General features: G+C 47.2%; 1 protein-coding gene across 1 annotated transcript; it reads right to left on the bottom strand.

Moving 5' to 3' along the window:
- Positions 1–1,123: 1,123 nt before the first annotated feature.
- On the bottom strand, positions 1,124–13,329 carry MRM3 (mitochondrial rRNA methyltransferase 3). The gene is made up of 4 exons (XM_039321241.1): positions 12,926–13,329; positions 10,882–11,126; positions 2,985–3,152; positions 1,124–1,873 (listed from the first exon to the last, which is right to left on the bottom strand). Exons 1-4 carry the CDS (start codon positions 13,312–13,314, stop codon positions 1,320–1,322), a joined length of 1,356 nt encoding a protein of 451 aa, XP_039177175.1. The 5' UTR covers positions 13,315–13,329; the 3' UTR covers positions 1,124–1,319.
- Positions 13,330–13,368: the final 39 nt, after the last annotated feature.

Raw genomic sequence — 13,368 nt, 5'->3', positions numbered from 1 at the left:
TTTGATTGATATAGACATAGACAGATGCTACAGATAGATAGATGGATAGATGATGGATGGAGGTAGATAGGTAGGTAGATGGATATGGAGATATAGATGGATAGATAGATAGATGGATGGATGGATGGATGGATGGATGGATGGCTAGCTATGGATGTTTAAGATTCACTTAACAATCTGGTTATTAACAGCTGCAGTGATTCACTTAAAAACCGTGGCAAGAAAACACATAAAATGGGGCAAAATTCCCTTAGCCAATGTCTCTCTTAACAACAGAAACTTTGGACTCCATTGTGGTTGTAAGTTGAGGACTACCTGCAATCAGCTTACCACCAGGAATCGTGGGCACTCCATCACTGGAAGTTTTTAAGAAGAGACTGGACAACCACTTGTCTGGAATGGTAGACAGTCTCCTGGTTGAGCAGGGGGTTGGACTAGATGACCTACAAGTTCCCTTCCCGCTCTGTTATTCTGAAATGAGTACAGTTAACTCATCCAGGAGACTGGATGTATCTGCACCTTTTAACCATGGAGGGAAATCAAGGCAGATGGTGTGTTGTTGCTGAATGTTTATTACATTGTCGGGTGTCACGAGGTGTTGGCTGATGGCCGCAACAAATAGGAAGAATCCATGAGCCGCTTTTTGGACTCACAAATTTTATTGAAAATAAAGTCCTTCCACGAGCTGCAGCAACTTTCATTGAATGCATACTGCCCGTCGTGACTCGTCGCCAAAATTCTGACTCTGGTGACGGTCGTTGAGGACTAGCTGCGTGAGGAAACCTCACCTGAGGCCTTCTTGAATTTGGGAAGAAAAGTGTGCAAATCCTGACCCACAACTGCCCACGCAGGGCCAAGAACCGTCCCATTTAAGATGAAGGGGAAGGGGAGAAACTGATGGGGGGGGAGAGAATTTGTACACTGTGTGTGTGTGTGTGTGTGTGTGTGCGTGCGTGTATCAAAAAGTTAAGTGGGCCATCTTTGATCTTTGCCTGATCAAATCCTCGCACATATAAAGGATTACCGTCTATATCAGTGTTTCTCAACCTTGACAATTTTAAGGCAGGTGGACTTCAACTCCCCGAATTCCACAGCCAGCATTGCTGGCTGTGGAATTCTGGGAGTTGAAGTCCACATGCCTTAAAATTGTCAAGGTTGAGAAACACTGGTCTACATCTTGACTTTTTTTTGCCTCTTCCCCGACGCAAGAAGCCGCAAAGCAGCAGACGCCGAAGTGGAGATCAGCCAGAGATCATGTAGCCTTTCTTTTCTTCCCAAATTAAAAAAAAAAAAAAAAAAAAGATTCAAGACGCTAGTCCTCATCGTTTGAACTCCAGCCTGGAAGCCCCGCCTTCCGGGACCAGCAGCTGTCTCTTGGCCTCGAAGAGAAGGACGCCGGCAGCCATGGCGGAATTTAAACTCTCCACGCCGGGGACCACCGGGATGGCCAGCTGCTTCCCGCCGCTCCTCTGCGCCAGCCGTTTGGCTTCGGGGCTCACCCCGTGGGTCTCGCCGCCAACCACGATGGCGACGGAGGCATCCATCATCCACGGCTTGTAATAAGGCTGGACTTGCAGCGATTGTCGTTCCTCCTCCTCCTCCTCCTCCTCTTCCTCCTCTTCCTCCTTCTGGCTCCCCTTTGACGGGGTCAGCTGGGACTTCCGGGTGGAGCCCCTGCGGGCAGCCGGGGCTGCTGAAGCCCCTTCAGCCTCTCCTGGGGGTCCCTCCTGGCGGCTTTCGGCCACGTGGACGCGGCTTTCGGTGGGCAGGTAATTGGGCACCAGGTCCCACTCCAGGTTGGAGACGATGGGGATCCGGAAGTGCGCGCCCATCCCCGCCCGAAGGACTTTGGGTTCCCAGGCATCCACGCAGCCTGCGGGAGGAGAGGACAAGGGTTAAGGATGGAGCAGCGTTACAATCAATCAATTAATTGTAAGACGGGTGGACTTCAAGTCCCAGGATTCCCCAGTCAGTTACGGGGTCGACTCCTTTTAAAGTAGGCTGGCTGGGGAATTCTGGGAATTGAAGTCCATCCATCTAAAACAGTGGTTCTCAACCTGTGGGTCGGGACCCCATTCGGGGTCGAATGACCATTTCACGGGGGTCGCCAAACAACGCAGTCCGTCATTTTTTCCCCCCTTTTCCTTAGCTGTGCTACTCCCTTTTATTCTATTGGCTTTGGAAAGCCAATAGAATAGACTCTCTTGAATAGAGTCTAATTCTATTGGCTTTCAAAAGCCAATAGGAATTGTCCAGGCTGTCTCTGCCCTGCTGAGCCCGCCAAAAGTCCCATTCTGCAAACGGTGCTGCTGCACCAGTTGAGTAGTCCTCGACTTACGACCGGTTGAGTAGTCCTCGACTTACGACCGGTTGGGGGGTCGCGGCATTAAAAAGGTTGAGAACCACTGATCTAAAATGAATATTGGCTGGGGAATTCTGGGAGTTGAGGTCCAGCCATCTTAAAGCAGGCTGGCTGGGGGATTCTGGGAGTGGAAGTCCACCCATCTTAAAGCAAACTGGCTGGGGAATTCTGGGAGTGAAAGTCCACCTATCTTAAAGCAGGCTGGCTGGGGAATTCTGGGAGTGGAAGTCCACTCATATTAAAGCAGGCTGGCTGGGGAATTCTGGGAGTGGAAGTTCCCCCCCCTCTTAAAGCAGGGAAAGCTCTTCCTCACAGCTCCTCGTCAAAGAAGTCATACCGAAATAAAACCCTTTTTCCACCCCTTTCAAACTGAGGCGCTATGAAAAAAATCTTACGGCTCCCTATCTGCACTCAGGCTGGGCTCAAGAAAACCCCTCCTCTCCTTTGCAGGGGGAACAGTACAGCACCCCCAAAACGGCCGAGTCCTGACTTTGCTAGAGGAGATCCATCCCCACTCCTACCCCGACTCTGCCGATTTCCCCCTTCCCACCCTGTGGAGGAAGAGCCGAGATCGAATCCAGCCTGCTTCTCCCTCCACCGTGCCCGGAAACCCCTTCCCAACCTTTGACAAGCAGCACACTGCAGCAGCCGGCTCCGGCCGCCGACCTCAAGATGGTGCCCAGATTCCCGGGATCCCGAATGTTGTCGCAGATCAGCGTGAGAGGCAAGGCGTGTTCCTGCGGGACTTCGGGATAGGACATTTTGCTCTGATGGGGCATGGCAAAAATGCCTGCAAGAAATCAAGAGAGGCTGGAGGTGACTGGCTGGCAGAGGGAGAGGAAGTTGGGGGGGGGCAGGGGGGAGGAGCAGGTCTTGGTCCACCCCCAGCTGCAGAAGCTCAGTTGCCCTTTCTCAGGCCAGCCTACCTCACAAGGCTGTTGTTAAAGGAAAACAGGAGGAGAAAATCGTAATAACATTTGGACTTATATACCGCTTTGCGGTGTTTTACAGATTGTTGGGGGGGGGGCAGAAGCAAGCGATAGCAATTAGATTTTTATGTTGCTTTACAGCCCCCTCTAAGCGGTTTACAGAGTCACTCTATGGCCCCCAACAATCTGGGTCCTCATTTTACCGACCGCGGAAGGACGGAAGGCTGAGTCCACCTTGAGCCGGTCAGGATCGAACTCCTGGCAGTGGGCAGAGTCAGTCTGCAATGCTGCATTCTGACCACTGTGCCACCATGGGAGGGAAGGAAGGGAAGGGAAGGGAAGGGAAGGGAAGGGAAGGGAAGGGAAGGGAAGGGAAGGAAGGAAGGAAGGAAGGAAGGAAGGAAGGAAGGAAGGAAGGAAGGAAAGGAAGGACGGAAGGAAGGAAGGAAGGAGAAAAAGGAGGAAGAGAAAGAAGAAAAGGATGGAAGCAAGGAATGATAATAGCACTTAGACCAGTGTTTCTCAACCTTGACAATTTTAAGGCATGTGGACTTCAACTCCCAGAATTCCACAGCCAGCATTGCTGGCTATGGAATTCTGGGAGTTGAAGTCCACATGCCTTAAAATTGTCAAGGTTGAGAAACACTGACTTAGACTTATATACCGCTTCACGGTGCTTTACAGCCCTCTTAACTCACTCTCCCCCTCTCCTCCTTCTCCTCAACCTTCCTACTTACTACTCCCCTTCCTCCTATCTTCTCACTCCGGATGCAGTCCCGGGAAAATGCCCGAGCAATTCCTCTCTCCAAATTAAAACATCAATATTATATACAATAAAACTATTTCTACTTATCTGAGCTATTTAACCTCCAACCCATCCTCCCCCACCCCCCTCATTTCCCAGAGCCAAGTACAAGGTTATATAAACATATTAAACATAATCTATTTAAGTTTACTAATTATACAATAACCAAAATCATACTAACCCTTAACTCTCTTCAAACTTTAACATCATAATTTTATAAACAAATCCATTACTCATAAAATAAATGAAACTTTGCAGTTCCATCTTTCTTCTGAACATATTCTATCCATCTTCTCCATACAACAACATATCTCTCTTGTGAATGGTCCTTTAAATAAGCAGAAATTTTAGCCATTTCTGCTAAATTAGAAACCTTAAATACCCATTCTTCTAAAGAAGGCAGAGAGTCTTTCTTCCAATATTGACCCACCAATAATCTTGCTGCTGTTATTAAATTCAACATTAAAATAGTTTCTTTAGCATCAAAATCCACAAAAATACCCAAAAGAAATAACTGGGGAGTAAACTTAATCTTCCTTTTAAAAAACCTTTTGAATGTTCCACCAAACATAATATTTTTACAAGTCACTTTACAGCCCTCTTTAAGCAGTTTACAGAGTCAGCCTATTTGCCCCCAACCATCTGCGTCCTCGTTTTACCGACCTCGGAAGGACAGAAGGCTGAGTCCACCTTGAGCCGGTCAGGATCAAACTGCTGGCTGTGGGCAGAGTCAGCCTGCAATACTGTATTCTGACCACTGAACCACCATGAGAAGGAAGGATGGATGGATGGATGGAAGGAAGGAAGGAAGGAGAAAAAGGGAAGGAAAGAAGGAGAAAAAGGAAGGAAGGAAGAAAGGAGGAAGAAAGAAAGGAGAAAAGGGAGGGAGAGAAGGAAAGAAGCAAACAAGCAATAACAATAGCACTTAGACTTATATACCACTTCACAGTGCTTTACAGCCCTCTCTGAGCAGTTTGCAAAGTTCAGCATATTTGCTCCCCCCCAACAATCTGGGTCCTCATTTTACCGACCTCAGAAGGACGGAAGGCTGAGTCAACCTTGAGCCGGTCAGGATCAAACTGCTGGCAGTGGGCAGAGTCAGCCTGCAATACTATATTCTAACCACTGCGTGGCACAGCTCTTCTATGTCTACCAGTAGCCCTTGATTTACCCGATTCTTTAGCGACCGTTTGAAGTTACAACAGACCTTTCTGAGGGGGGGGGGATACTTTAAAAGTTGTCATTGTTAAATGAGTAACACGGTTGTTAAGTGAATCTGACTACCCTCATTGACTGGGCTTGCCCAAAGGTCGCAAAAGGGGATCCGATGAGCCTCGGGACGCTGCAGCCATCATAGATACGAATCCGTTGCCAAAGATCTGAATTGTGATCACGTGACCACAGGGACGGTGCAAGGGTCGTAAGTGTGAGGAATGCTCCTGAGCCTCTTTGATCCGCCGTAATTTCGGAACAGTCATTAAATGAATGGTTGTAAAGAGAGGACTTCCTACGTCGAGCTGCCCAACTCGCATATGAGGTCACCCTGGGTGGCTTCTATCGTGGTAAAGGTTGTAAAGTTGGGGTTCCACAGTTTAAGGGTTGAACCCCTGAGCTCAAGGGAAAGACTGCTGCCCCTGGCCCAGCCCTGGCCTCAGCTTGAGGGGGACGCCAGCAAGGCGGAAGGACAGGGTAAAAAGGCTTAAAATCTTTCTCTTTTTTCTTTCTCTCTCTTTCTCTCTCTTTTTCCTTCTTTTTTCTTTCTCTTCCTTCTTTTCTCTCTTTTTCTGTTTTTTTCTTTTTCCTTCTCTTTCTCTTTTTCTTTCTCTCTTTCTCTCTCTGTTTTTTCTTTCTCTTTTCTTTCTTTTTCTTTCTTATTTTCTCTCTTTTTTCTCTTTCTCTTTTTTCTTTCTCTTCTGTTTTTCTTTTTGTTTTTTCTGTCTCTTTCTTTCTCTCTTTTTTCTTTCTTTTTGTTTTTCCTTCTTTTTTCTTTTTCTTTCTTTCTTTGTTTTTCTCTTTTTCTTTCTCTCTCTTTTTCCTTCTTTTTTCTTTCTCTTTTTCTGTTTTTTCTTTTTCCTTCTCTTTCTCTTTTTCTTTCTCTCTTTCTCTCTCTGTTTTTTCTTTCTCGTTTCTTTTTCTCTCTTTTCTCTCTTTCTTTCTTTGTTTTTTCTTTTTCTCTTTTTTCTTTCTCTTCCTTCTCTTTTTCTTTTTGTTTTTTCTGTCTCTTTCTTTCTCTCTTTTTTCTTTCTTTTTCTTTTTCCTTCTTTTTTCTTTTTCTTTCTCTTTTTGTTTTTCTCTTTTTCTTTCTTTTTTTCTTTCTCTCTTTTTCCTCCGTTTTTCTTTCTCGCTTTTTCTGTTTTTTTCTTTTTCCTTCTCTTTCTCTTTTTCTTTCTTTTCTTTCTCTCTTTTTTTCTCTTTTTCTTTCTTTTTTCTCTTTTTTTCTCTCTTTCTTTGTTTTTTCTTTTTCTTTTCTCTCTTCCTTCTCTTTCTCTTTGTTTTTTTCTGTCTCTTTCTTTCTCTTTTTCTCTTTCTTTTTTTCCTTCTTTTTTCTTTCTTTCTCTTTCTTTTTGTTTTCTTTTTCTTTCTTTCTCTCTCTTCTTTTTCTTTTTTGCCTTTCTTTCTTTCTTTCTTTCTTTCTTTCTTTCTTTCTTTTTCTTTCTCTTTCTCTCTTTTTGTTTTTCTCTTTTTCTTTTTCTTTTTTTGCCTTTTTCTTTCTCTCTCTTTTTTCTGTCTCTCTTTCTTTCTTTTTCTTTCTCTCTTCCTTCTCTATTTCAGTCTCACCAGTTCAGAAACGTCTTGGCAGCCCCAGAACCAGGGCTAAACCAGGACACATCCTCTCTTGAAAAGCCACAAACTGCTTCTTCGGCCTCCGGTCGGGGTCCCGCCCTCCACCAAAGCTTCATCGCAAAAATCTCGCGCTTTGGGAAATCTGAACGGGCTGAGCAGCACTGAGCCAGAGGCACCGTGGACATCCCTGGCCTCCAAAGCACAACAAGGGGGGGGGGAACGTGAGAAGGTGCGAAGCATCTGCAAGAATTATTTTATTTTTTTTGCAAATATTTTATTGGTTTTTTAAAGAAAAAGTACTCAGGACACACCGTGGTGTTTGGGTAATCAGACATTCCAAAGTAAAAACATAAATAAACAACTCAATACATTCACTGCCTCCTCTCTATTTCCCTCAAATAACATAATACGTTTAAAATATTCCATTTCTAAATTAAATTTTTATTACTACTAAACCTGTTTTAACACTTTATAGTTTACAATTACCAAAATCAAATTTCACTTTAACTCAGTGGTTCTCAACCTTTCTAATGCCGTGACCCCATAATACAGTTCCCCATGTTGTGGTGACCCCCAACCACTTATACATCACTGGGTGCCAGGGGGCGTGGCCAAAGAAAAGGGGGAAAAATGGCGGACAGCCTTGTTTGGCGACCCCCGTGAAATGGTCGTTCGACCCCAAATGGGGTCCCGACCCACAGGTTGAGAACCACTGCTTTAACTCAACAAGTTATCAATTCAGGTATCCCTTCCAGATGTATTCTAGTTCTTAATTTCTCTCATCCCTCCTTTTATCACCAATCTCATTTATTTCTACTTCCATTACACAATAGCTATCTTAATTAAAAAATAACGTTATGCAAGAATTATTTTATGAGACTTTCTCCAGAGCTGCTCCAAGCTTGAACGTCTGGAAAGCAGCCAGCTGTAGATTAATGTATACACACTGCTTGGAAAAGAGCAGAAGGATTACTCAACAAGAAAAAAACACCAAGAAAACAACACCAAGTGCTCTCCTCAGAGGCAGTTCCCGTGAGATCCTACTCAACCTGGCTGCTAAGGCTGGAACAAAGCCCTGAGTCAGCTTGGTGAGAGCGATTAAAGGTGCGGGCCTCAAAACCATGAGAAGGTGAGTTCTAGTCCTGCCTTAGGTACAAAAACTTCTTGGGTGACTTTGGGCCAATCGCTGGGTGACTGTGAGTTCTAGTCCCGTTTTAGGCATGAAATTCGGCTGGGTGACTTTGGGTCAATCACTGGTTGGCATCCTTCAGTCTTGAGAGACTATGACAGACATGTCAAACCCAAGGTCCGGGGGCCAGATGTGGCCTGCAAAGTGGTTTCATGTGGCCCGCGAAGGCATCATGGAAACAGTGAGGGAATGGCCCCCACTGCCTTGGCCCTGGCCCAGGCCGGCCGGGAGCCAACGTACAATTTTGTGGTGGCCATCTATGCTGAAACGCATTCAGTCTTAGCTCCACAAGGCCGTCTGGAAACAGCAAGGAGCCAGCCCCTGCCGCTTTGCCCCTGCCCCTTGAGTGCATGCTGGGGAGGGGTCGCCCTTTGTGAGGAATGAAGAAATGCACCATCGCCTGGAAGTGGCCAGCAAATGGCCCTCGCCTACTTCACCTATCCGGCTTGCCTTGGCACTTGCCCCGGTCCCCACCCCTTGTGCCAGAGACCCTCAGATCTGTCCCACTCCTGCCCAGGCCCCCACAGGCACCCTTGACACCAACAATGTAGAGCTGGCCACACCCACCCAGTAGGCCACACCCACTCCATCCACGTCCACCCAGTAGGCCGCACCCACCCTGGCCACACCCACCCGGCCCCCCAAGGGCAACCACAATGCTGATGCGGCCCTCCATGAAATTGTGTTTGACACCCCTGGACTATGGTATCGTGCTCTGGAAATAGGTCCTAAGGCAGCATCTGATTTGAGAGTGGAAGTCCCTTCCACACTGAGGGCAGATACAATCTGTCCCCTGTCCAGCCCCCAGATTTCGCTGGTTCCGGGACTGCCTCTTTGCACAAGCCTGCTGCACAAGCGTCTCTTTGAATTGGAGAAGGCCACACTGCGTCTTTAGCCTCCAGGCTGAACGATCAGAGGTCAAGGATTCCCAGCTGTTAATGTCCATCCCCAAAGCCTTTAGGTCAGTGGTTCTCAACCTTTTTAATGCCGCGACCCCCAACCGGTCGTAAGTCGAGGACTACTCAACCGGTCGTAAGTCGAGGACTACTCAACTGGTGCAGCACCGTTTGCAGAACGGGACTTTTGGCAGGCTCAGCAGGGCAGAGACAGCCTGGACCATTCCTATTGGCTTTTGAAAGCCAATAGAATTAGACTCTATTCAAGAGAGTCTATTCTATTGGCTTTCAACAGCCAATAGAATAAAAGGGAGTAGCACAGCTAAGGAAAAGGGGAAAAAAATGGCGGACTGTGCTGTTTGGCGACCCCCGTGAAATGGTTGTTCGACCCCAAATGGGGTCCCGACCCACAGGTTGAGAACCACTGCTTTAGGTCCCTCTTGCAGATATCCTTATATCGCAGCTCAAGTCTCCCTCTGGGGCGCTTTCCCTGCACTAGTTCTCCATACAGGAGATCTTTCGGACTCCGACCGTCAGCCATTCTCACGACATGCCCAAGCCAGCGTAGACGTCGCTGCTTCAATAGTGTATACATGCTAGAGCAGCGGTTCTCAAACTGTGGGTCGCGACCCTATTTGGGGTCAAACGACCATTTCACGGGGGTCGCCAAACAACGCAGTCCGCCATTTTTTCCCCCCCTTTTCCTTAGCTGTGCTGCTCCCTTTTATTCTATTGGCTTTTGAAAGCCAATAGAATAGACTCTCTTGAATAGAGTCTAATTCTATTGGCTTTCAAAAGCCAATAGGAATGGTCCAGGCTGTCTCTGCCCTGCTGAGCCCGCCAAAAGTCCCATTCTGCAAACGGTGCTGCACTAGTTGTGTAGTCCTCGACTTACGACCGGTTGAGTAGTCCTCGACTTATGACCGGTTGGTGGTCGCGGCATTAAAAATGTTGAGAACCACTGTGCTAGAGATTCCAGCACATTCCAAGGACTCTGCTATTTGGGACTCTGTCATGCCAGGTGATGCCGAGAATACATCGGCGACAGAGCATATGAAAGGTGTTCAGCTTTCTCTCCTGCCGTACATGAAGGCAGACTCACTGCAGTACAAGAATGTGTTCAAGACGCAGGCTCTATAGACCTGGATCTTTGTATGTTCTGTCAACTTCTTATTAAGCCATACTCTCTTTGTAAGTTTGGAAAATGTGGCGGCCGCTTTACCAATACGTTTATTCAGCTCAGTATCTAAAGAGAGTGTGTCAGAGACAGTTGAGCCGAGGTACACAAAGTCATGGACAACCTCCAGTTCCTGTGCAGAGATTGTAATACGAGGGAGGTGGATCCACATCCTGACCCATGACTTGTGTTTTTTTCAGGCTAATTGTTAGTCAATCCCTAGAAGACTGTGAATTCTAGTTCCACTTTAGGTACAAAAGCTGGCTGGATGACTATGGGCCAATCACTGGTAGAGTGAATTTTAGTTTCCACCTTAGGCACGAAAAGTCAGTTGCATGACTTTGGGCCAATCACTGGGAGAGTGTGAGTTCTAGTCCTGCCTTATGCATGAAAGCCGGCTGTGTCACTTTGGGCCCATCACCGGGAGACGGTGAGTTCTAGTCCTGCCTTAAGCATGAAAGCCAGCTGTGTGACTTTGGGCCCATCACCGGGAGACGGTGAATTCTAGTCCCGCCTTAGGCATGAAAGCTGGCTGGGTGAATTTGGGCCAGCCCCTCAGTCTCAGCCCAACCCACTTCACAGGATTGTTGTGTTGGGGAAAACAGGAGGAGGAAAGATTATTAGATTAGTATTAGTGTTCCCTGCTTCAAGTTACTTATGAAGTCATAAAGGCAGGATAAACCTTTCATAAATCAATAACAACTAAATCTGTAGCCCTCCGGTTTCTTCCGGAACTTACCGATCAACCCCTGTGGAGTGATGACGTCCGACCACATCTTGATTTCGTTGTATTTCACTTTGACAAGGGTGGCCCGTTTGAGTTTGGCTGCCGGCAGCGTCTTCAGATTCTCCATTAGGCTAAAGAAGATTGTCTGCGGAACGGCTCCCGCCTCCAGAGCGTCCAAAATGAGCCTCCGGCCTTCCAGCAGAATTTTCCCATGCTTCTCGCGAAATGCCCTGGACTTCGCCAGGGTCACCAAATTCCTGTCGGGAAAAGAAAATCATTTAAAAAGAAAGAGCACAAGATAGGAACACGGCATCACCAAAAAGATTGACTCACTTTATCTATTTATCTATCTGTCTGTCTGTCTACCCACCTATCCATCCACCTTACATCTGCCTCTTCCTGTCCGTCCATCTGTCCATCCATCCATCCATCCATCCATCCATCCATATCATCTAGCTCTCTAGCTATTTCTATTTATTATTCATCCATCTATCCATTGATCTCTATCTATTCCATTATCTAGTCTCTCTCTATCCATCTCTTCCATCCGTCTATCTATCTATCTATCTATCTATCTATCTATCTATCTATCTATCTATCTATCTATCACCTATCTCTTCCATCTAGGTTCGCCTAGTGCACCAGTTGCGGCCTTATTTGGACCGGGAGGCTTTACTCACAGTCACTCATGCCCTTGTCACCTCAAGACTGGATTACTGTAATGCGCTCTACATGGGGCTACCCTTGAAGAGCGTTCGGAGGCTGCAGTTGGTTCAGAACGCAGCCGCGAGAGCGATTGTGGGCGCGCCAAGGTACGCCCACGTGTCACCTATCCTCCGCGAGCTGCACTGGCTTCCTGTGGGTCTCCGGACGCAATTCAAGGTGTTGGTTATCACCTTCAAAGCCCTTCATGGCATAGGGCCAGGTTACTTACAGGACCGCATTCTGCCGCATAGCTCCCAGAGACCGGTGAGGTCCCATAGATTGGGCCTCCTTCAGGTCCCGTCGACCAGACAATGTCGGCTGGCGGGCCCTCGGGGAAGGGCCTTTTCTGTGGTGGCTCCGACCTGGTGGAATCAGCTTCCCCCCGAGGTTCAAACTACTCCCACCCTGCCGGCCTTTAAGAAGGCCGTTAAAACCCTCCTGTTCCGCCAGGCCTGGGGCTGATGTCCCCGGGGGGCCGGGATATGATCAGACTCGCGGTATGACTGCTTTATTTTATTCTTTTATCATTGTTTTAACTTTGTACGCCGCCCTGAGTCCTTTGGGATTGGGCGGCATATAAATATTGAAAATAAATAAATCTATCTAGCTCTCTAGCTATTTCTATCATTCATCCATCGATCTCTATCTGTTTATTCTATCTACCTTTCATTATCTATCTCATCTTTCTTTCTTTCTTTCTTTCTTTCTTTCTTTCTTTCTTTCTTTCTTTCCTTTCTTTTCCTTTCCCTTTCTTTCCCTTCCTTTCCTTTCCCGGTTGATTCCAAAATTATCATTGCAACGCAACACAGTTGTTAAGCTCCTTTTCTGATTTAGGCCTGATTTGTTTAGTGGTGGAGTAGGGTAGCCACATAGTGCACCAACTGCACATCACAGCTAAAATATTTCACAGGGTAATATGTAATCGAGTAACAAGAAAAAAGGGCTTTTCTCTGAGGGTTTTCTTTTTAGATCAAATGGACTGCAACTCCAACATTGTAGTCCAATAACACTGGTCCTGCTGGCTGGGGAGTGATGGGCATTGATGGAAATCAGGAGTTGGGAATCCAACACATCAGCTACGACAGCGGGTGTGGGGGAAGAAGGAAAGGAACGGGAGAAAACGAATGTCCCCAGCGGATTTTTCAGCAAAAAAAAGAAAAATATAGCTTTTTTCGCCTCAATTCTCCTCAAAACTACAATTCCCAGAAAGCTTTGCGGCAGGTCACAATCCGCGACTCCTGTCTTTTTCTCGAAGGACGCTGGGAATTGTGGTTCGGGACTTCCATTTTCGCTTACTTTCTCCAGATTCTCGCACTACAGCACCCAGGGTGCTTTGCGCGAATGACATTACCTCAGTCTCTTCTCGTTGGGTCCGGCCCGCTCGTAACGAAGCTCCGCCTCTTCATGTTCCGGTTCCGGCTGGCGTTCCTTTCTGGGCGCTTTCGGGATGTAAGGGGTCTTAACTTTGCTGGGGACGATCCGTTGCTGCTCTTGCACCTGCGCCACCGAGGGCAGCACGCGGAGAGGTTTTCTTCTTAGGCCGCGAATGCCGCGGCGGCTCCCAAAGCTAATCCGACACGGCGTCAAGAGCAGAGGAGCCCACGCATGCTTGAGCACGGTTGCCATCTTGCTCGCGGGCGGAAAGTCACACATGTGAGACTTAGCGGTAATCTCGCGAGATTTCGATATGAAGGCGGCTGATAGGAGTCTCGAGTAAAAAAAATGGTTCATTTCAGCCATAGAGGAAATGATATAGAGCGGCTACAGGAACTTCCGGTTAGAAATAGCAGCTCC

Source organism: Crotalus tigris, unplaced genomic scaffold (assembly GCF_016545835.1).
Source record: "Crotalus tigris isolate CLP2741 ecotype Arizona unplaced genomic scaffold, ASM1654583v1 scf7180000023723.778456, whole genome shotgun sequence".
Lineage (NCBI taxonomy): Eukaryota > Metazoa > Chordata > Lepidosauria > Squamata > Viperidae > Crotalus > Crotalus tigris.
Note: the sequence above shows the minus strand (reverse complement) of the source record. Positions and strands in the feature narration are given on the sequence as shown.

Bases quoted from the DNA above. Each gene is read 5' to 3' on its own strand.
- MRM3 (XM_039321241.1), bottom strand. From the start codon at position 13,314: ATGGCTGAAATGAACCATTTTTTTTACTCGAGACTCCTATCAGCCGCC. The intron at 11,127-12,925 runs GTAATGTCATTC...TTTTCCCGACAG, and splicing joins CCCAACGAGAAGAGACTGAG to GAATTTGGTGACCCTGGCGA. The intron at 3,153-10,881 runs GTAAGTTCCGGA...GATTTCTTGCAG, and splicing joins CACTCCACAGGGGTTGATCG to GCATTTTTGCCATGCCCCAT.